General features: G+C 40.2%; 1 protein-coding gene across 2 annotated transcripts in view; it reads left to right on the top strand.

Annotated features, from left to right (window-relative positions):
• Window positions 1-4,172: 4,172 nt before the first annotated feature.
• Window positions 4,173-23,434, top strand: part of IBTK (inhibitor of Bruton tyrosine kinase) — a 94,961-nt gene continuing 75,699 nt past the window's right edge. For both annotated transcript variants that reach the window (XM_061427292.1, XM_061427291.1), the window contains exons 1-3: window positions 4,173-4,523; window positions 17,209-17,899; window positions 22,804-22,900. In XM_061427292.1, the coding sequence (XP_061283276.1) occupies window positions 17,393-17,899; window positions 22,804-22,900 (604 nt within the window). In that variant the 5' untranslated portion in view covers window positions 4,173-4,523; window positions 17,209-17,392. The remainder of the gene's footprint in view (window positions 4,524-17,208; window positions 17,900-22,803; window positions 22,901-23,434) is intronic.

Here is a 23,434-nt window from a genome sequence, read left to right as displayed (position 1 = left end):
TCCTCCTCCCCAATCCCCTCTCCTCCTCTTCCTCTTCCTCCCACTCCCTCTTCCTCCTCCTCCCACTCCCTCTTCTTAAAGAAACAGTGGTGATAATCTGATTTAATCACATAGTTAGGCAAAGAAGGAACACAAGCAAATCTAAGTTAAGGTGGGCTGAGAAACGAGCACTACAAATTCTCGTAGTAAAGGGGGAATAGAGTTTGTCCTGATTATAAAAGAATGCTAAGCTTGACAAATCCATAGATTTGATTTCTCACAATTTTTGTTGCCTCATGTAGGCTGTGAAATGGTCTTGAATTTCTCCAGTATTTGCCTTGAATTTTTGGGTTTATTGGTGGACTCTGCTTTCAAGCTTTTATATTTCTAAAGTTATATTCAAACACTGCCATCTTGTGGGTCATTTCTTGGGTCTCCCAATCCCACCTCTCAAACTCGCTCATGCAAATATATTCATCCAGAAGGTTTCAGGGATATCAACGTTTGTTAGGCCCACTAATAGCAGTACTGAGATATATATGAAGTCATTAAACTTCATAAGGCCTTTATGAAGGAGGTACTGCTAAGCCCGTCAGAGGTGAGGAAACTGAGGCCTAGAGTGGTTGTATAATTTGCCTTAGGTCTCAAAGCTGGTAATAAGAGAAGTAAATTTTTATATTCAGACAGTTTGCCTTCAGGACCTTTGCTTGTACTGCACCCACATATAAAACTAATAAATCTAAAAACAACCCAGTGTGACACAGTAATATGAATAAGCTATAAAACTAGTAGAGAAGAGAGGATAACTGTTGGGAAAGGGCATCAGGGAAGGCATCACAGATTTGTGAGGAGGTTGCCTCCTCTAAGTGAGAATTAAAAGGATAATTTTCCCATTGGGAGGACGCAGCAGAGTCCATAACCCCTGGATCTAATAGTATAGAAACACCCTCAGTTCAGTTCATTCGCTCCATCGTGTCCGACTGCGACCCCATGAACCGCAGCACGCCAGGCCTCTCTGTCCATCACCAACTCCCGGAGTTTACTCAACCACATGTCGGTTGAGTCGGTGATGACATCCAACCATCTCATCCTCTGTCGTCCCCTTCTCCTCCTGTCCTCAATCCTTCCCAGCATCAGGGTCTTTTCAAATGAGTCAGCTCTTCGTATCAGGTGGCCAAAGTATTGGGGTTTCAGCTTCAACATCAGTCCTTCCAATGAAGAGTTATCTAATTTTATCTGCCACTGTACCCTGTCTTCTTTTGGGAAATTACTTGTCATTCTGCTTCAATTATTTGTTGTTTAGTTGCTAAGTCATGTCTGGCTCTTTGTGACTTCATGGACTGTAGCCAGCCCAGTTTCCTCTGTCCGCGGAACTTCCCAGGCAGGAATACTGGAGTGGATTGTCATTTGCTTCTCCAGGGGATCTTCCAGATTCAGGGACTGAACCCATGTGTCCTGCATTGGCAGGTGGATTCTTTACCACTGAGTCACTATAGAATTCTAATAAAAGCTGTCAGTCATGATGCCCTTACGGTTCACCTAATCTGAGACAATATCAGGGTACGTCAGGGGCCCTGAGATTTTTGTGCTTGAGGCAGAGGGCTCAGTGCTGTCTTTCCCAGTGGCAAAGCCGAGGTGGGTGTCAGAAAGCTGCTTCCAGCCAAGCGTTCTTACCTGGAAGGCAGTTTGGAGTAAAAGAAAATCAGGTCAAACAAAAAAGTTCTCATCATCTGTAGGCCAGCTGCATTGCTGATCTTCCGGTAGTGATAACCACTCTTACAAAACCTGAGCAGGTCTGGGTTATGGTTCATTGCAACCATACAAATTCTGATACTCTTTTTTCTGTCACCAGCTGAAGTAGGGGCAGTACTGTATTCCTTGTGTCTGTACAACTTCAATGGTAGCACAATACATTCTGATTATGAAGGATAGAACAATTAACATGAGAAAAATCGCATTTATGGAGTTTATTGGAAATGGTGTGGTTTAAACATCTCTGCAATGCTCTGTCTTGGTCTCATCTCAAGCTCCATTCCTGATGCATGGACTATTTTCCTACTTCTCTGCCTCTAAATCACTGTAATCTTCTAAAGCCATCTTTAGATTTCTTGCTTTAAGCCTAATTTAATTTTAAAAAATTGTTTCTTTTTTGGCCATACCATATGGGATCTGGGTTCTTAGTTTTCTCACTAGGAATTGAAACCAGTCCCTTGGCAGAGAAAACACGGAGTCCTAACCACTGGACCACCAGGGAATTTCCTAACCCTACTTTGGAGATTCCAGTCAACTATTTTTCTAAACTTCCATTTTTTTTAACTTAATGAAGTAACTTTAATTATTGCAAATAAAAATGACAAATTCAAAATGATAGAAATTAACAATCACCAATAACCCACCACACAGATAATAATTGCTACTAGTATAGTTCTCTCTCTTCTTTCTTCTATGTGTCAGCATAAAGAGAGTTTTTTTTTTAATGGCTAATTTTGATCTCTTCCTTCACTAACCTCATCTCCAATGCATTTTTCATTTCATTTTCCTAATCATTGCAGTATTCCATCCTGCAAATTACCAGTATCTTTGAAGACGTCTAATCTTCCAGGGAAATGGGGAGCAATCTCACATCCCTTGGCTTGCAGTGTTCTTTTTTTCCTGCTTCATCTTTTTATTATCTACTCATTCTTCCAATCTTAGTTCAAGTGTCACTTCTTTGGGAGCTTCAATTTATCATAATAATATTTGCAGTTTTTGTACAAGTTGCAAACAATTCTTATGTGTGGGATTATCTGGGTCTATGTAAGTGTTTTGTTCACTAATTGGATCCCTATTGTTTACAAGTGCCTGACACTGGCTATTGTTAAAATGAATGGAATAATTGCAATGGAACTAGAATAATTCCACTGCTAAGGAAATACTTATTTATAAAAAGTAACGTCTACCATTTAGGAAGTGTTATTGTGTTCCAGGCACTCTGCTAAGTGCAATATGTCTCTATATAATTACATTTTAACAATGGTAATTGCATTGTTGCTCCTATTTTACAAATGAGGAAATAGAGGCTTCTAAAAAGCCAATTAATTTGCCCAGAGACTGATAAAATATTTGATCTTTGGTCAGTGCATTTATTTACATTATTTTTCTTGCCATTGCTAGCTTTTTTGTGCATGAATATAAAAGTCATCATACATAGCTTATTTTCAAAATCACTTCAATGTTTACATTATAAACTAGTTTTTGTTACCTGTCAAAGAAGGGCACCTAGAATAAGGGGCAAAGAGACAGAACAGAGCTAGTTATTCTCTTCACGAACCAGCTGGATGTCTTTAGGCTTCCACAAGGCAGGCTCCTGAATGAGTTCAGCTGAATGGGCCGTCCCAAAGAAGACATTTAGTCCAACTCTGTCGTTTTACAGATGAGAGAGACTAAATGGCTTGTATAACTGACCACGTGGCAGAGCCGCACAGCTACCTCCTGACTTCGAGTTGTTTGTTCTGAGTCACCCAGCCCTCCCCGAACAAACATTGAACGGGCGCCTACTGTATTAGGCATTCCCAGGCAGGGTGTTTCTTTTTCGCTACCCTAATATCGATTATTGGCTGCTTGCTTTTCCTCCCTCATTTTTCACGCGACCATTTTAAAAAACAGCCCTTCCGTGCGGAGTTAAAGGGGGGCAAAAAGGATAGAGCCAGCCTGGCGTCAGGCAGAGTGGCGTGAGCTGGCGACTGGCGGGCCCCGGGTCGGCGGCTGGACCCGCAGAGCGAGGATCCAAGAAGTCCTTGACGCCTTCTGACCCAGGGAGTGACCCCCGCCCCGATCATCTGGGTGTGGGAGGGGCGATGCTGTCTCTCTGCCAGACCGCGCCCTGAGCTTTTCAGTGACCCCACTGGTAGGGCGTTAGGGAGGAAACTCAGGTGGCAGATGCCTACGCCTTTGATTTCTGTTGCGTGGTGACCAAGGCATCCGTCCAGGTTCCCAAAGTTCAGTCTCTACACCAGGGTTTATCGTGAACTGCTAAGTCTCCGGCTGTGGGGGCTAACAGGATTTCTCCTTGGGCGACAGCTGACGCGAGGCGGACATTTCCACCATCCCCCGTTGGTTTGAGTCCCCGACCGCGGCCTTCACCAACCCCGCCGTCCCCCTCCGCACACCCCCACCCGCCAGCGCTGGCAGTCCCAAGGCCGGCGGGGTCAAGTTCCTTTAGGGCGCCAGGGAAAGGCCACAGTTTCGGTGCTGCCACGCGAGGCCTTCTGAGCAGACACTAGCCAATCCTCAAGAGGCATACATGAGCCCCAGCCAATCAGCGCCCGTCTTATTCCTAGGTCCCGCCCGCGCCGGCCTTTCCTCCCAGACCCACTTCCCACCCCTCTGCCAGGCGCCTGTAGACGCGGCTGTAGCTGCAGCCGCCTCCAGAGCTGACCCGGGCCTGGGGATCGGCCTCCACTGGCGCCCTTCACTTTCTTCTGCTGCCTTCACTGAGGATGAGTCCCTGCGCTGCCGTGCGCCCACCCCGCGGAGACCACTGGCGCATTTTCATCTAGCGACTGGTGAGGGAGGCTTCGGCCGCGACGGGACGGTGTGATCTTCCCGCAGGGTGCGGGGGACAGCGGGCAGGGGACTCCGGGTGCCGAGGCCGCCGGGCTCCGCGCGAGGCGGCGCGAGGCCGGCGGTGTGGCCCGGGTCCCAGCGGCCACCTCCCCGCCTCCTCTCTGAGCTAATGAATGGTGTGTGCGGGCAGCGCGCTACGTTGCGGTTCTCCTGCCACGCCTTCCAGCGACGTCGCGCTGCTCGTTTCTGGTGGTTGTCTCGTGTCACTGTCCCTTGAGCCTGAATGTAAAGCCATTCTTCGAGGCGTCCATATCCCTCAGCCCCTTCGTCGCGTCACAGAAGTTTTCGTTCACTCTGGGGATGCTAACGATGAAGTGCAGAGTGAATCGACTGTTCTGTGAAAGGGACCCGTTCTTTTCTTGGGGGATGGAGGAGACAGGATAGAGGCCTTCTGTTCTTGTATCATGTTGCGGATTTCTAAAAAAAAAAAAGTTTTAGTTCAGTAGCGAAATAAGTAACCCAGGATATCCGTGATTCCGTATTTCCAGCGTAGGTAATAAAACGTAAAGGGTGTTCACCAGACAGGTCAGGAAGTAGAAATTGATGTGACACCTTTTTTTACCCCCCATGCATGGAAGGTAGTGGGTTTGAAAGTCAAAATTTATCAGAATTGATAAAAGAACCAGTGATGCTATGCCCGTGATGTCCAAATTCACATCCTGCCTTAGATCCTTGACCTTTTCACTGTCCCCCCCTTTTTTTTAAAAAGAAAACTTTTTAATTTTTATTTATTTATTTGGCTGCACCTGGTCTTAGTTGGGGCATCTGGGATCTAGCTCCCTGACCAGGGATGAAACCTGTACTCCCCGCACTGGGAGCCCAGCGTCCTAGCTACTGGACCACCAGGGAAGTTCCTGCCCTTTCTAATTTGAATTCCTTGATTTTTATGGATTTTAGAAACTGATATAGGGCAGAAAGAGCTGCTTTCTAAAAATAATTGTATTATAGATACTTGGAGAAAGTACAGATATTTAGTCAAAGCAGCTTATTTCAAGGAATTTTTAAAAATGGCTCTTCTATTATTTAAATTTATTTTTTTTAAAACTTGTGTCCACGGCTTTCAGTATGCTAAATTATACATTATGCTTCAAGATCATAAAGTTCAATAGACCATATTACGTAAAGAGCTCAGTGTTACTTGGTTAATTATTATAAATGATTTCGAAGTTAGCTTATTATTATTATTTTTAATCTTTTGGTTGTGTCCTGTGTCATGTGGGATCTTAGTTCCCCAACTAGGACCAGGGATCAAACCTGTACCCCCTGCAGTGGAGCCAGAATCTTAACCACTGGAGGGACCCCTAAGGAAATCCCTTTATTATCATTAATAGGGTGGTAATTCTTTGCCACCTCCAGAGATGTGCTTGCCCCCTAAAATTTGGGGAATTGTTCAGTTGTGAAACTGGGTTTTGTGCTAATAAAATGTTGAATTTTTTCTCTTGTACCCAGAGAATAATTGAGAAAACATTAGAATGAAATACAGTATTGATAAAGGTAAATTATTTCCTAAAGTAGTATGTCTTGACGTTTTAAAATTAGGTGAAATATTTTCAGGGCTTACAGAAGGAATTTAAAATTTTAAATATTCTTTGATTATAAGTCACTATAATTTGTAGCTTTGTAACAGTTAACATAGATACAAGTCTTTAGGGAAGATATTTTGATTTTAGAGAGCTCTTCAAAAAAAATAAACCTACTGGTTGAATACATATTATAATATTGTGAGAAATATAAGTTAGTATGGCATTCCCTTCCCTCCCTTCAGGAAAACTTAAAATTTTTGTAGGCAAGGTCTCCACTCATAAGGCAAGTTGTTTTCATTTTACAGATGAAGAAATTTGGATTAGGGAGATTAAGCTACTTGAACAGGGTTTTAGATGGTAGGAATCCAATTCTTTTTTTTTTTTTTTTTAAGTGAAACATTAGGCAGAAAAGAGTTGCGCTCTCATGGTAGTTTGAATTACTTTTTAGGAGCCGTTTCTTCCGGATTTCGTTTGGCCAGTCATTTTGATTTGCCTGGTTCTGAGTCTGTATTCAGTATAGCTTAGGAACTTCCCATGTGTGCCCGCTCATCTCTTAGCCAAGATGGATTCTAGTGCAGAGGCTTATGGGTAGCTGACATCACTTACTGTGAGGTGATGCCTCTTCCCTTTTTGACCTCTAAGGAGCCTTTCATGTGTAGTCTGCAAGGTCTCCTTGACTTTGAATGAGGAGTAAGTGGTCTTTTATCTCTTATCTGGGCAAGGCCCAGACTCTTCCATCGTCCTGCTTTTATGGAGTTTCTGGTATTTATGGAGTTTCTGTCTACAGGGGAGAAACTGTTCAGTTCAGCTCAGTTCAGTCAATCAGTTGTGTCCGACTCTTTGTGACCCCATGAACCGCAGCACACCAGGCCTCCCTCAGTTCAGTTAAGTTCAGTCACTCAGTTGTGTCTGAGTCTTTGCGACCCCAAGAAACGCAGCACGCCAGGCCTCCCTGTCCATCACCAGCTCCCAGAGTTCACCCAGACTCATGTCCATCGAGTCAGTGATGCCATCCAGCCATCTCATCCTCTGTCGTCCCCTTCTCGTCCTGCCCCCAATCCCTCCCAGCATCAGAGTCTTTTCCAATGAGTCAACTCTTCACATGAGGTGGCCAAAGTACTGGAGTTTCAGCTGTAGCATCATTCCTTCCAAAGAAATCCCAGGGCTGATCTCCTTCAGAATGGACTGGTTGGATCTCCTTGCAGTCCAAGGGACTCTCAAGAGTCTTCTCCAACACCACAGTTCAAAAGCATCAGTTCTTCGGCGCTCAGCCTTCTTCACAGTCCAACTCTCACATCCATACATGACCACAGGAAAAACCATAGCCTTGACTAGACGAAGCTTTGTTGGCAAAGTAATGTCTCTGCTTTTCAATATGCTATCTAGGTTGGTCATAACTTTCCTTCCAAGGAGTAAGCGTCTTTTAATTTCATGGCTGCAGTCACCATCTGTAGTGATTTTGGAGCCCAGAAAAATAAAGTCTGACACTGTTTCCACTGTTTCCCCATCTATTTCCCATGAAGTGATGGGACCAGATGCCATGATCTTCGTTCTCTGAATGTTGAGCTTTAAGCCCACTTTTTCACTCTCCTCTTTCACTTTCGTCAAGAGGCTTTTTAGTTCCTCTTCACTTTCTGCCATAAGGGTGGTGTCATCTGCATATCTGAGGTTATTGATATTTCTCCTGGCCTCCCTGTCCATCACCAACTCCCGGAGTCCACCCAAACCCATGTCCATTGAGTCGGTGATGCCATCCAACCATCTTATCCTTTGACGTCCCCTTCTCCTCCTGCCGTCAATCTTTCTCAGCATCAGGGTCTTTTCAAATGAGTCAGCTCTTCGTATCACGTGGCCAAAGTATTGGAGTTTCAGCTTCAACATGAGTCCTTCCAGTGAACACCCAGGACTCATCTCCTTTACGAGGGACTGGTTGGATCTCCTTGCAGTCCAAGGGACTCTCAAGAGTCTTCTCCAACACCACGGTTCAAAAGCATCAATTCTTCGGCGCTCAGCTTTCTTTACAATCCAACTCTCATATCCATACATGACCACTGGAAAAACCATAGCCTTGACTAGACGGACCTTTGTTGACAAAGTAATGTCTGCCTCAAATCCCCCCTGAGGGATATGAACCCCAAGAAATCTTTATTGGGAGGATGAAGGGCAAAGGTCTGTCTTCTCTAGCTTCTAGTTGGGGTCACAGAGCTCTTGTTCTGTCTCGGGGTGACTTCTGCTGTTATTTTGGCAGGATGTATTCCGAGGAGTGGCTGGTATCTCTCCATCACTGTCATCTTGATGCAAAACTTATAATTTGGAATAGAAAGACTTAATAATCTAGATTGGAAAAGTCAGGGGCCAAATATCAATAAAAGAAATTTTTGTAACCAGGGGCCCAAGCAGGAGTAAGAACCAGGTTACATTTGGTAGCAGTTTTGATCCTGGTCTAGATAGAGTCAGAGCTTGGGTTACCCTGTCCAGAGAAATGGAGCTATTTGGTGTGGTCATACACATGTTCTTTGTCCTGTTAGCCTAGTATGATTGATGTAGGTGTCACAGACCCAGTTAGAAGTAGTTGGACAAGTGACAGTGTGAATGTTAATAGACAAAATTGGTCACATTTCTTTTCAGGAGAGTAAGTCAGAAACCCAGTCTGGCCCTGGTGCTTTGGGGAGACTTGTAGCCAAGTGGCCATTTGTCTTGTTTTACCTAGGTAGGTTTTAACTCTTGGTTTGGTTTTAACATATGGGTAATGAGTGCTATTGGTCCCTGCACATGTGTTTTCTCGTCTTGTTAACATATGATTTAAAGCAAATTCATTGTCTAAAAATATAATAATTATAAGAGGAGGCCTTTAAAAAGTCAGGTTGTGGTCACCAGCTGCTAGCAGACATTCTTTTGAGACTGGTTGGTGGCATCCCAAGTTTGACACAGTTCAGAAAACTTAAGTTCTTAGTAATACAAGGACTTGTCTGAAATCTCATCCATAGTAGGAGCCCAATTCTTATGACTACAAGTAAGGGTAATTCTTTTCTGCCACACTATTCTAGTTCCTATTGAAGATTTCCTGACTGCATTTTGAAAGAGCAATTTGGGTAGAGAGAATAGGTAGAATCCACAGTTTTCTATCTGTGTGATTTTACATCAATTTACATCAAGCTTTTACATCAATTTCCTCTTTCTAAAGTAAAGGTAATATACAGGGCAATCAGTTCATTTATGTAAAGCACTATGCTTGTCCATATGAAAGTTCAAAAGGTGGTAGACGTAACGTTTGTAAACTGTGGACAAGTTGGCAGCCTTCTAAAGGTTTGAGTAAAAACGTTCCAAGCAGAAGGGACTTCAATATAGTTACTCCATTTTCTGATCTATATATATCACTATGTTTCTTTTTCCTTCATAACATTGTTTGGTACTTACATGTGCATGAATTGTCTCATTGATTTTTCAGAACAACTCAGGAGATAAATAGTTATTCCCTTTTTACAGGAAAGAGTTGAATCTTAGGTGATGGGTGATGTGCCCAGGGTAATTTATAACTTAATTAGTGGTGTATCTGAGTTACTAGCCCAGTGTTGTCTGAACTTTATGTGCTACATAATTGCCAAGTCTAACTGGCCTCCTCTTTCTGAGGTCACAAAGCTATTAATGCATGAAATATATTGTTTCATTTTGGTCTTAAGTATTTCAGAGACTAGCATGATCAGATTTGTGTTTTAGGAATATAACTGAACTCTTAACCAAGTGTATACATAGGATTATGAGCCATTGTTGAGGGCTCAACCTCTACTGACTGGCACCTTTATAGTGAAGCAGTCTTCAAGGTTAACCATTGCCTGTAGCTAGCTATACTCCTCCACTCAATTTCTCATCAACACTTCATCACATATAAAACAAATCTTCACCTTTAATTTGTTTGTTCCTTTTGTTTTAAATTTGTTTTCTCTGATTTCTAAAGTATTTACCCTTACTTTTCTTCCTGGCTGCCCAAGCCAGAAACCTAGAAGTTATCACCACATCTAATCAATTCAGGGTCCTAAATATGTTTTTGATTGCCCACTTTCATTATCCCTAAAGAAAGGCACATAAGACTGTCTATAATCTAGTGTGTCCAGTATATATATATTAGGCATTATGCATTTCTGTTTTCTGAATTTCTTGGAATTTTCAGAATGGACCAAGGTAATTTTAGTGCTTTTATATTTACTCTTACTTCTGCCTCAAATGCCCATTAACCCCAGGCTGACACGTGCTCATCTTAAGTCTTCGTTTATACATATCCTTTGGGAAATCTCTCTATCCCTCCTATTGACTCTACATTCCTGTGAGTCACTTGTTATATCTTTACCATAGATTTTTAATCATGAGTTTTTTTAGTACTTGCTTAAATTCATTCCCTTCTACTAAGCAGTTCATTCCCCGTACTAAACTGTGACCCACTGATGGTAGACTATGTACTAGATAATAAATCTTGTTCGGTCAATACAGTTGTTAAATGAGCTGTATTTTCACTCAAGTATTATCGATGAATATCGAGAATAGACTTTTTCGAATTATCTAGAGTAACAGTGAAAACTGTCAGTCGCTTAGTTGTGTCTGACTCTGCAATCCCACAACTGTAGCCCTCTCTAGGCTCCTCTGTCCATGGGATTTCTTAGGCAAGAATACTGGAGTGTGTAGCCATTCCCTTCTCCAGGGGATCTTCCCAACCTAGGGATTGAACCCGGGTCTCCTGCATTGTGGGCAGATTCTTGACCGTCTGATTCACCAGGGAAGCCCTTAAGCTCTTTGTATTTTTATTTTTGCAGTACCTTGTGACCTGTAGATGCACTGAGGAGGCAGCATAGTGTTGTAGAAATAGCTTGGACTTTACTGTGAAATAGATCTATGTTTGAATCCTGAATCCTAACTCTTTGCTGATAGTGTGATTTGGGTGGCCTACTTAACCTCTCTGATGTAAAATATCACATGCCTTCAATAAGTATTGTTCAAAGCATAGATAAGATTAACATTAGGCATTGGGCCAGGAATTTAGGGGAAACATGAGGGCAGGAGGCAGGTTTGAGGATTATGAGCACATAGGTTAAAGTAACATGAAGACATTGAAACTATCCAAGGTGAGTGAGTATGAATTAGGAAAGGATAACTCAGTGGAACACTGAGAGAAGCCCAACACTTGAATGTCAGGGGAAGGGAAAATGCCTTTGGAGAAGTGGTAGGAGAGCGAGCCCATGCTGAAATGCTTCAGTGGTTCCCTGTCCTTTCAGTACTCCTTGGAGATGTGAATGTGGTGGTAATGATTCAACAGCAGGGACGTCAAGTAACATTATTCCCAAGTAATATTTGGCAATTTGGATGTCATTGGTAACCTTGGTATGTATGGTTTCCTTGGAGGAGAGTGCTCGGAAACCAGTGACAGAGATATTGCAAGAACAAATGTGAGCTCTGGGATAAAAGTTATCTTTTTGTTACTGAAGAAATGGTAGTAATAAAAACTACTATTTGTGGAATATACATTTGGTGGCAGATACCATGCTGAGCAGCTTCATTTATCATTATAGTAACTCTGTGAGGTAGGTGGCATTGTCTCTGCTTTCAGGTGAAGAAATGAAGGCTTGGAGAGATTATTGTACTTTGTAGTTACATAATTGGTAACAGCTGGCATTGCTATATTTGAATTCAAATATGTAGGATTCAGAGAAGTGCCAGCTCTTAGTCACTTCCATATTTATGTTCATAGTACTCTGTATGTGCCTCTCTTGTTACATATTGTATAGCATCACTTTTATTTAGATTTAATATTCTTTTTTCCCTTTAAGTTTTTGAGTTATGTATCATAACAAATTAGGGAATTCTTTGCTCTTGTACCTTAATTATTGCATGTAGGTTTGAGTGACTGATGTAAGTGGTTCTTTTCAGGTATTAGGAAGACACTGAAAACACAAAATTTTAGAGCCTCAAAGGAATTAAGTACTTGTGACTGCTTTGCCACCTATCATGTTTTCCAGTTTAACATTTTAAACTACTTGAGGCTTTGGTACTTTGTCTTCATGTCTGCTAACTACCGAACACTTTGTTAGCTTGTTTACATGTAGTCTAGTGGAAACAGAACTGGAGCTAGAAAGAACTAGGAGTTCTCTAGTTCTGTGCTATCATTTCCAAATGGGGAAATCGTAATAGTTAGGAACCAGTTAGGTTTAGAAATTTATGACTTAGTGTGATTTGAAATGGGAGTGGAAAATATGGATTTGGAATGTTTTATGTCTGCTGCACAAAAGTTTTTCCTGTACATACATGTAAACTCACTTACGTCCCTCTAAATAGTCATGTAACTGTTTTTGCTCTGTCATTCATATAAATACAGAAGTTCCTTGATATCAGTCGGGTATTGGTTCTAGGACTCCAATGGTATAACAGAATCCGCAGATGCTTAGGTCCTGTATGTAAAATGCCTTAATATTTGCATACAAGTATACTTTGAATCATCTTTAGATATCTAAATACAATGCCAATGCTATGTAAATATGGTTAAACCTTGAACAACATGGGTTTGAAGTGCATAGGTCGACTTATACTTGGATTTTTGTTAATAAATGTGTACTGCAGTACTACCAAGATCTGCCTCTGAAATTGCAGATGTGGAGCTGTGACTAGGAGGGGCCTAGCATAGCGAAAGCTGGCTATGAGAGGGCCATTGTGTTGTTCAGGGTCAACTGTCGTTGAAAATGCCATGTAAATATAGTTGGTCAGCATGAGGCAAAATTAAGCTTTTGTTTTTGGAACTTCGTGGAATTTTTAAATACTTTCAATCCAAGCTTTGTTCGATTAACAGATGTGAAACTTGCAGATATGAAGGGCTGACTACATGTTTAAAATAAATTAAAATGAAATAAGTATTTTGGGAACTTAATTTGATACCTTGGAAAAGGTAATTTATGTAGAATTTCTCCTATAAAAGCTTTAAAATCTAGGCATTATAGATGGATTGACTACTCATTTAAAATCCAGAAGACAAAAATACTGAAAGGAGAAGATAATTAGGAGATGATAAATAAAAGGTGATGGAGAAATCCTTAGTGTGAAGTAGTCCACTCTAGATATAAAATTTCTAGTATATTATATTGGTGTTTAGTTTTCTAACACTGAAGAAACTGAAGATAAGTAGTTTATCAAGTGGCTGCTGCTGCTAAGTCGCTTCAGTCGTGTCCGACTCTGTGTGACCCCATAGACGGCAGCCCACCAGGCTCCCCTGTCCTTGGGATTCTCCAGGCAAGAACACTGGAGTGGGTTGCCATTTCCTTCTCCATCAAGTGGTTGACAAATAATATTTTATTTTTCCAGATCTGAAAGGGCAAAGCAAGAAACATTAGCATATTGGAAAAAGACTAGAGGCTCATGTATGATGGTTGAGTTTTCTTGACTTGCCTGTGGCCTCTCTAATCAACATATTAGCATTTATGTGTGTTTTTAAGATGTATGTTTATTTTAAAATGTGTACATGAACTTGGTAAAGCATTCAAAAGAGGTTTGTAGTAAAAAGTAAGTCTGCCTTGCATTTCTGTCTCCAGCCATGTTCTCTTCCCTGGAGCAACCACTATTAACCATTTTCTTGTATGTTCTTCTAAACATCTTTCATGCATATTTAAGCATAAACATGTGCTTACATATACATTTTCTCATAAGTAGTATTACACATGCATCTAGTTTTAAGAGACATTTTACAATTTATCTTGCAGGCTATTTCATATTAGAAAATATGTAGCTGCCTTTTTTTTTTTGATACATGAACAATCTTTTGCATGGACATACCTGAACTATCTTAACTATGAAGATTTTTTTCATGCATTGATGCAGTGACCGTTCTTGTACTTATGCCGTTTCACACATAGATATATTTTTACAGGATAAACTCTTAGGAGTAAAATTGCTTGAGTCAGAAGGAATGTGCATTTTACATTTTGGCAAATATTACTGAATTGCTGTCTCTAATAACTGTACTGGTGTACACTCACCAACAATGGAGTAGAGTTTCTATTTCTCCACACCCTTGTCTATACATAGTGATATCAACCTTTTTGATCTTTGTCTTTTTGATAAAATTAGTGTCTCATTGTAGTTTTAATTTACATTTCTTTTCTTTTGAATGAGATGAGTTTCTTTTTAAAAATTCATTTAAATCCACCCCACACCCCCTTTTTGTGTGAGAAAGTTGGTCATATTCTTTGACTTTTATTCTGTTGGTCTCTTACTATTTTGTATAGATGATATATTAAAGGAAAAAGTTTCCCCTTTTTTGTCTTTAAAGTTTTTTATGTATGTTTTAAACTGATGGAATTTATTGGAGTTTTATAACTTTTGTATTTTAAATCACATTTAGAGAGACTTTTTGTGCTTTGAGATTATAAAAAAGAGTCTCTTTGTTTTTCATCTAGTATTTTAATGTGTTATATCTTATGTTTGACCCATCTGGAATGTATATTGGTGTAAGGTATGAAATAAGTATTTATAGATTTTTTTTCCTCCCAGATAGCTATCCAGTTGTTTGGTTACTTGTTGTTTGGCATATTTTTAAAAATACTTATTTATTTAGAACCAGCACTGGGTTCTAGTTAGGGCACGGAGGATCTTTTTGTTGTGGCATGCAGGGTCTTTAGTTACAAGATCAAGTTTCTTGACCAGGGGTTGAACCTTGGCCCCCTGAATTGGGAGCATGGAGTCTTGGCCACTAGACCACCAGGAAAGTTCCAATACCTGCTGTTTAATTAACATCTCCCTCTGTGGTGAAGAACCTTCCAGGCAGAGAAAACAATGTTAGCACAGTACCTGGCATTTAGTAAATACTGACTGAGAAGAGTGTTGGTTATTGTGGTGGTGGAGGTGCTAGTGATAATGATTATTTAAATTCTTTTTTTAATTGGCTGCTCTGGGTCTTCATTGGTGCACGAGGGCTTTCTCTAGTTGCAGCAAGCAGGGAGTGCCCTTTAGGGCACGTGGGCTTCAGTAGTTGTGGCTCGTGGACTCAACTGTCTGCTGGAGGGCTTCAGAGTGCAGGCCCAGGAGTTGTGGCACACTGGCTTCGTTGCTTTGAGGCTTGTGGGAGTTAAACCCTTGTCCTCTGCGTTGGCAAGCAGGTTCTTAACCACTGGACCACCAGGGAAGCCTGATCATTCAGTTTTAAGGGGTAAAGTTTTCAAATGGGATTCCTATAAAGACAGTAGATTTAAGTGTGTTTATAGCTTGTGGAGGTATAACTGGTTAGAGTGTAGAAATACAGGAGAAAAGTAATGAGGGTTCTGGAAGAAAAGAGGCAGATTCCAGAGTAAGACACAGAAGTTAACCTTAAACATGAGACTGGAAAAACGCTGAGAGGATGGCTGATACAGATACAGAATACTGTAGATGTGAAGATGATGTCGATGCAAATAACCAGTGACCCATAGTAGGAATAAATGAGGGTTTTATTCCAACTCAGCTGCAGACTGTAGCCCAGGAAACAACATCTCAGTAACTTGGGAGGAGCCAGTATAAACATGAATTTTTTTTTGCTGGGAAATGCATACAGTCAAGCGTACATGTTGGTAAAAGAGTACTGCTAATCACAAATGACAGATACCTCAAGTAAATGATAGTAGTATTTCTCTGTGTGTGGGGAGGTGCGAGAATCTGGTCGTCTGACCTATCGTGGAGTCTGTAGATCCCCAGTGTAGATGCTTCATCCTGTTTTTCCCATCCTAAATTTTCCTCAGGACGTACTGTCAGTGGGTTACTGCAGTGGGTTGCGACTCAAGCTTTGTGTTACTGGATGGTGAGCCACACTCTTCTTTAATGGTAAAAGCAGATGTACAGTGTGTTTGACAGGCCATAAGACAGGCTGTTTTTAGTTAGCATAAATTTAAAGCCAAGTCATGTATAAGCAAGAATGACCTCTCCATATCTCAGTATGGGAAAATTTCTTCTATTAGTGAAAAGTTTTTGTTTTTTAAACCTGGTTAATTTTTTTTTTTTTGGCAACCACAACAGAGCAGATAATACAAAATGGTGGCCCCCTAAAAAACAATAATAAGGTGACCTCAAAATTCATTTCTTTGAAAGTTACATATGAAGTAGGGACAGGTGACTGCAGTTTCAGGGCTTGAAATCTCTTAAAATGCAGGAATAGCACAAAGTAATACCTGTCTCTTCCTTTCTGTCCTTTCTTCCCTTCCCTCATCTCTCTCACTCACACACACTCTCTCTCCTGTCAGATGACAAAATTTAAAAAAATTGGTAACAACTTCGCTGTTTTTTATTCAAGGGAAAATGACCCATGGATTGCTGGGAGTTCAATTCTCACTAGCAGTGAGGCAGGCTTCCAGGGGATTTTGGTCAAGAGAGAGAGAATTTTGCAGAATGTTGGAAGAGGCAACTCTGAAGGAGGGTGTGCTTGACTAGGAGGTGGGGGTTTCCTACTGAGGCGTGCAGGTCCTATTTTGTACAGGGAGGTGAGTGCACCAAAGCAGAGTTGGAGGATTGATTGGTGTTAGGTTTCCTGGATGGGTGTATCTGTAACTGTGGGCTGACGTAGGCTTGGGTTTGTGATACACACAGGGCCTGATTAAATGAATTAACTCAATCACTCCCCATATACATACCTACCCATAATGCCTGGATCCTGAAGTAAAGTTTGAGTGAAGTCAAAGAACTTAGGCATACCTCGGATGTGAGAGACCCTTCCAGTCATCTGTATGGTGACGTAGAATCCAGGCAAACAAGCTGGAAGGGGGCTGCCAGCTGGATCCACTTCCTTTCCTCCTCAACTTTCTCGGTGGGGGTGGATGGAGCCACCTTTCAGACAGGCTTATAGTCAAGCAGAACTCACCTCCCTCATCAAAACTGGGAGAGGAGGCTGAGCTTTTGTCGGTGAACCTCTTAACTTTGCCACAAATTCCATACGGAGAGTATCACAGGGGAGGAGGAGCAACTAAAGTCAGAGCCTGTCTTTGATTTGCTTGCTTGCTCTTGAAAGTAGGAATCAGAGGCACTTAAATAGGGGGATAGTTGTAAAATACTTGAGAAGAGTGAGAGAGATGCTGTATTTCTTACTTTGTTTCTCCTTCTCTTACAGGTCACCCTTGCAATTATGGATATTTAAAAGGATCAGACAGTGTGGAGGGGGAGTTCCCCTCCTCACTCCCCCTTGGTGCTTGACTTCAGGAATAATTTATAAACTGTGGAAAGTTTTCTTTTTTAAAGAAAGAACTTGTATTTGATATAAACTTTATAGAGCTATTTATAATTTTTTGATTTAAATGCCAAAATACATTGTACAAATCTATATAGTTTTATACTGTTGCCAGGAGGATTTAAATTACAACCCTAAGCAGGCCGTTTATTCTCTATCAGTCTTTCTGAATAGCAGCTTTGTGGCCTGGCTTTTTCATTTTTTAAAATTATCTGACTATTCTGAAGAAGGAAGCTGCATAAAAACAAATAGGATGAATTCCTCCATCCCTGACTGCACATCAAAGTGTCGCTCCCTGACGCATGCTTTGGATGTCCTTTCTGTGGTAACGAAGGGGAGTGAAAACCAGATTAAGGCCTTTCTATCCAGTCATTGTCACAATGCTGCAACCATCAGGGATGCCTTTGGTCGGAATGCCCTCCACCTTGTTGCCTCCTGTGGGAAAAAAGGAGTGTTAGATTGGCTTATTGAGAAAGGAGTGGATCCCTCGGTGAAAGACAAGGAGTCAGGATGGACAGCTTTGCATAGAAGCATTTTTTATGGGCATATTGATTGTGTTTGGTCTCTACTGAAGGTAAGTGTCATTTGTTTTTTTAAAACTTTTCGGTCTGGCATGTGTTTTTCTTAATCTCCACGAAGAGATTGGCGTTCTTATCACTTGACAAGAACTTGATATCTTTTATTGTAACCATTTTTAGAATTCAAATCTCATATATCCTTTTAATTTGAACTTTTTACAATGTGAAATTCTAAACATATACTAAAGTTTATAATGTAAACTATTGGCTAATTTTGTGTTCCGTATTTAATATGTCTCCACTGACTTTCTCCACCCCATGTTATTTTAAAGTAAATCCCAGACATTTTGTCATTTACACAGTACTATACATCAGTATTTTTAAAAAGTATGGTTTCCTTTTCTATACTTATATTACTAGCTACTTTAAAAGGCACTAGTTATTGAAATCATATAAGGACTCTGATTTGGGTAGTGTGTTCATCTCTTGTTTGGCTAGGGATTAAGTTTTTCCTGTTATTTTTGTTCAGTCACTGAGTCGTGTCCAACTCTTTGTGACCCCGTGGACTGCAGCACACCAGGCTTCCCTGTCCTTCAGTATCTCCCGGAGTTTGCTCAAATTCATGTCCATTGAGTCAATGATGCTGTCTAACCATCTTGTGCCCTGCAGCCTCCTCCTCCTCCTCCTGTCCTCAATCTTTCCCAGCCGCAGGGTCTTTTCCAGTGAGTTGGCTCTTCGCTCGCATCAGGTAGCCAAAATATTGGGGCTTTAGCATCAGGTCTTCCATTGGATATTCAGGGTTGATTTCCTTTAGGATTGACTGGTTTGACCTCCTTGCTGTCCGTAAACAGTATAAAAAGGCACATTTTTTATAGTTGTTTAAAAAATTAGTAATCAGAATCAGTTTTGCACGCGTGCTAGGGCGCTTCAGTCATGTCCGACTCTTTGCAACCCTGTGGGCTACAGCACACCAGGCTCCTTTGTCCTTGGGATTCTCCAGGCAAGAATACTGGAGTGGGTTGCCATTTCCTCCTCCAGGGAATCTTCCCAACCCAGGGACTGAACCCATGTCTTTGGCATCTCCTGCATTGGCAGGTGGGTTCTTTACCACTAGCACCACCTGGGAAGCCCAGAAAGTGTTAGTCGCTCAGTAGTGTCCGACTCTGCAATTCCATGGACTGTAGCCCGCCAGGCTCCTCTGTCCTTGGGATTTCCCAGAATCAGTTTATTTTAAATTTCCCATGAAGTAGATTAAATCTAGGCTTGTTGTACTGGTTAGACAAATAATGTTTTGAGATATACCCCGGTATCATTTCATTAGTAAATGCAAGTTAAAAACTGTCAGAAATCATGAGTTTTAAATTGCACAGTTTTTTTTTTTTTTAAACTTTACATAACACAGTTTGTTTTTGTACCGGCATTCAGTCATGTTTGTGGAGGACCAGAGAAGAACAAAGCAGAACAAAGTTCCTGTCCTCAAGGAACTTGTGGTCACATTGTAAGACATTAGGGACCTTATATTCTATTTTTGACTTCAAAACAATTGTTTGCATAGTGGTCTTTAGGTAGTAACATTTACTGATGAAAATTATTTTCAGTATATATTAATAGCAAAATGTCCTTTTTGGAGCTAAACTATCTAGGTCTACCACTTACCAAGTCATCTTGGATGAGTTACTGAATCTTGAACCTCAGTTTCAACTATAAAAAAAAGGATAATGATAGTACCATCCTCACTTTTTTTTCCCCAGTGAGTTTCAAGGAAGAAAAACTTTTCTTAAGTATTAATAGTACTATTAATTCCTATTATATCTAAAACCTTTGTATATCAGTTTAGTTCCCTTATTATAACCTCTTGTATAGGAAGAGTTAGGTTAGTAAGAGTTATAGCATCTGTCAGCTCTGCTTTGGCCTCTCCCTGTAGTTTCTGCTGGAAACTGGGTGACCACCGACCCTTTCAAGCCTGAGAATGGCCTTCGGGTTTCTGCTGTGCTAGGGTTTGCCATTCAGGTGTGAGGATTTGGGTCTTCAGTTTGAAATAGGTTCTGGTATGAATTTTGGACCTTCCCTCCCTTTGGCTTTCATTTACCTTTAGAAATCCTCTGTCATCCTTGCTGCCTTGGCCAGGAGAGGCCAGGACATTGTGCCTTGGGCCACCTTGCTCTTGGCTTGACTGTCTGATTTTCATCAAGCGTCCTTCTGATCAGTGATAGACATCCAACGTGGATGCTTCCCACTGATAAAATATCCCATAGAAACGTCTTTCTTCCATGTTGCTGTAATCCATCTGCATTTGTTTGGTCCAGACTTCTTTCCTTTCCCCTTTTAACTCTTCTTTAATTGGAAGGGCTGCAATGATAGAGTTGTTTGTTGTCAATTTCGCTTCTGCTGGCAACTCTAGCATTTAAGGTGTTATGGATGAGCAGGAAGAGACTATACAGAAAAGCACATTTTAAATGAATTACATTTGATAAAAACTTTATAGTATGAAATTGTAAAATTAAGTGCTAAAATTGTACAATAAATATACACCCATGCTGTCAGTTCCCAGTTGCCAAAGATGAAAAACCTCAGCAGAAACTTCTTATGGAAGAACTAGCTGAATCATAAGCGTATGTGGACTAAATGATAACCTATTTGTAAAGTATTTGGAACAGAAATTTTTCTTTAGTGCCTGATGTGTGTTAGGCAGTGATCTCAGTGCTAGACATATTGTAATGAAAAAAAAAAGAATCCTTTTTTGCTTTTTTTTTTTCATTATGCTTAGATGCTGTTTAGTAAGCTGGTGAATTTATCTCCTCTTTGGGGGATATGTAAAGAGTTGATCTTTAAATAAATGAGATAGACTACACACTGGTCCTTTACCTTTAGAGTTTAAAGTAAGCATATTAAAAAGTATCAGAGACCACCATATCTAGGGAACTCCAAAGGTAAAAAAAAGTTCCTAGTCCTTTATGCAGTTGGCGCTACTTAAGAAGATGCACATAGGGTCCAGTACAGTTTAGGATGAATTCATAAAACTGGTAAAGTAAAATCTGCAGGGATCTAAGTTTCTGGGATCCTATTTGTCAAATTCGTAACTTGGAACACTGCCCTGGAATCAGCCCTTTTTACTCTTATAAAAGTCAAAATTAGGTCTTTCTATGTGGATTTATTATATCTAACTTAGAAAATAGGCAACATACATTTTTAAATTTATTAAGATCTTATTAAAAGATCACTTCTGAATTTTGTTTTATTTGTTAGCTCACTATCTTGAGTAGTTTTTGTTCATTGACAATCCTTGTGAAATCAGTTGTCATTACTGTCTGGAACACAATGAAGTTAGAATTGGTATTGCTATTTACTTGCTAAATCATGTCCATCTCTTTTGCAATGCTATGGACTGGGTTTCCCTGGTGGCTCCGTGGTAAAGAATCGATTCTAGTTTATTAAAATTCATTGTTACAAGATAAGAGGAGTGTCCCTTTCTTAAGTAACCCAAAACAGTGTTCCAACATATTATGGTTAAAGTTTAAAAATTTCACGGTTCCATCTCAACCTATAACTCCAGTGTGTGTGGATAGGCAGGGATTACTCACATCAGTCAAAATAGTTGTTGAGGGCTTCCCTGTGTTAAGTGATTAAGAATCCACCCTCCAGTGCAGAGGTCATGGGTATGATCCCTGCTCTGAGAATATCCCATGTGCCACGGAGCGACTAAGTCATGCACCAGTACTACTGAGCCTGCCAGCCGCAACTGCTGAAGGCCATGCACCTAGAGTCCCTGCTGGGCAACAGGAGAAGCCGCCACAGTGAGAAGCACATGCACCACGACAGAGAGTAGCCCCTGCTCCCTGCGACTAGAGAAAGCCTGAGCACAGCAGCGAAGACCTAGCACAGCCCCAAATAAGTAATAAGTCTTAACAAAAAGAAACTTAGATTAAAAAATAATTGTTGAATGCCCTATTAAACTGTCAACAAATACTGTTATTTTTGAAAAGGAGTACATTTTGCATTTAAAAAGCTGTAATGTAATAGTAATATGAATTGAACATTGCACTTTCTCCTCTCCTCCCATTATATTTTAAAAGACAGTAAGTATGTACTAAGGATAGGGTATACTAACTGCCTTAAATAAATGGGATGGAAAATGTTCTATTTCATGTTTAAATTCTGGAGATATAAAACTATAGATTAAATTCATCCTTAAAACACACAAACGCACACTGTCACATTTATTTGTGGCCACACCACACATCTTATGGGATCTTAGTTCCCCAACCAGGGATTGAACCTGTGCCCTCAGCAGTGACTTAAGACACAGTCTAACTGTAAGTGATGAGACAATGCTCTGAAATTGCACGTAGAAAAGTTTAAGTGGAAAGATATAAATCACACAAATAGAAATAAAAAATATGATTGTCTTCATGTCAATAGTAGATATAACAGAATTTAAGTCAAAAAGATGGAGCATAGGTGATCACATTATATACAGTAAGTTTGAAAAACATAGAAAAAGTAAAAACTGTTGTTTGCCATCGTGTAGAAGTCTTTACACCCCTTATCTGGATGTGGAATTTGGTTCTTTAAATACCAAAAAAAAAAATGTGTATGTACATACACACACACTCTCAGAGTTGGGCCCTCTAGGTAACTGACCTGTGTTACCATGGAAAACTTTCATATCTAGTTCATTTAGATTTTTGTTTCATTTTTGTTTTAAATGTTGCTTCTTTACATTTTATGGTTCTTCTTTATTCTACCAAGAATTGGATATTTGATTTGTCTTAGTTTTCTTCTGTGTGAGAAATAAATGTTTATGAGCATAGGAGATAATTGTTATTAGGTGTTTATTTTTAATGTTCTTTATAGTTTGATCATCTAACTTGATAAATATAAATGTTACTGATTATAGATAAATAGTTAAAAATATATGCATGTATGTCTATATCTATATGCACATTTTTTCCTTTTTTAGCATGGTGTTAATCTGTATATTCAAGATAAAGAAGGCTTGTCAGCTTTGGATCTTGTAATGAAGGATAGACCAACTCATGTAGTATTCAAAAATACTGGTAAGAAAATTCCATAAATATATTCCATTAAAGTAAAGTTTTGAAAATTTTAAAGAAATTTTATTGTTATAAAAATACCTGAGAAAATTTTTGTGTGGATATCTGCAAAGACTTTTACTCTAATATATATAGGTTGATAACTTTGATTTTCTTTCAGAACACTTAGGTTTATTTTATACTTTTTAATTTCAATCTAATTTATGTGTATAAGAGTGAAAACACAGCCTTGAAGAAAGTAGGGAAAACCACTAAGTCATTCAGGTATCACCTAAGTCAAACCCCTTATAATTACACAGTGGAAGTGACAAATAGATTCAAGGAATTAGATCTGACAGACAGAGTGCCTGAAAAACTGTGGACGGAGGTTTGTAACATTGTACAAGAGGCGGTGATCAAAACCATCCCCAAGAAAAAGAAATGCAAAAAGGCAAAATGGTTGTCTGAGGAGGCCTTACAAATAGCTGAGAAAAGAAGAGAAGCGAAAGTCAAAGGAAAAAAGGAAAGAGATACCCATCTAAATGCAGAGTTACAAAG

This window comes from Bos javanicus, chromosome 9, assembly GCF_032452875.1.
Source record: "Bos javanicus breed banteng chromosome 9, ARS-OSU_banteng_1.0, whole genome shotgun sequence".
Classification (NCBI taxonomy): Eukaryota; Metazoa; Chordata; class Mammalia; order Artiodactyla; family Bovidae; genus Bos; species Bos javanicus.
This window is presented reverse-complemented; position numbering and strand designations above follow the sequence as displayed.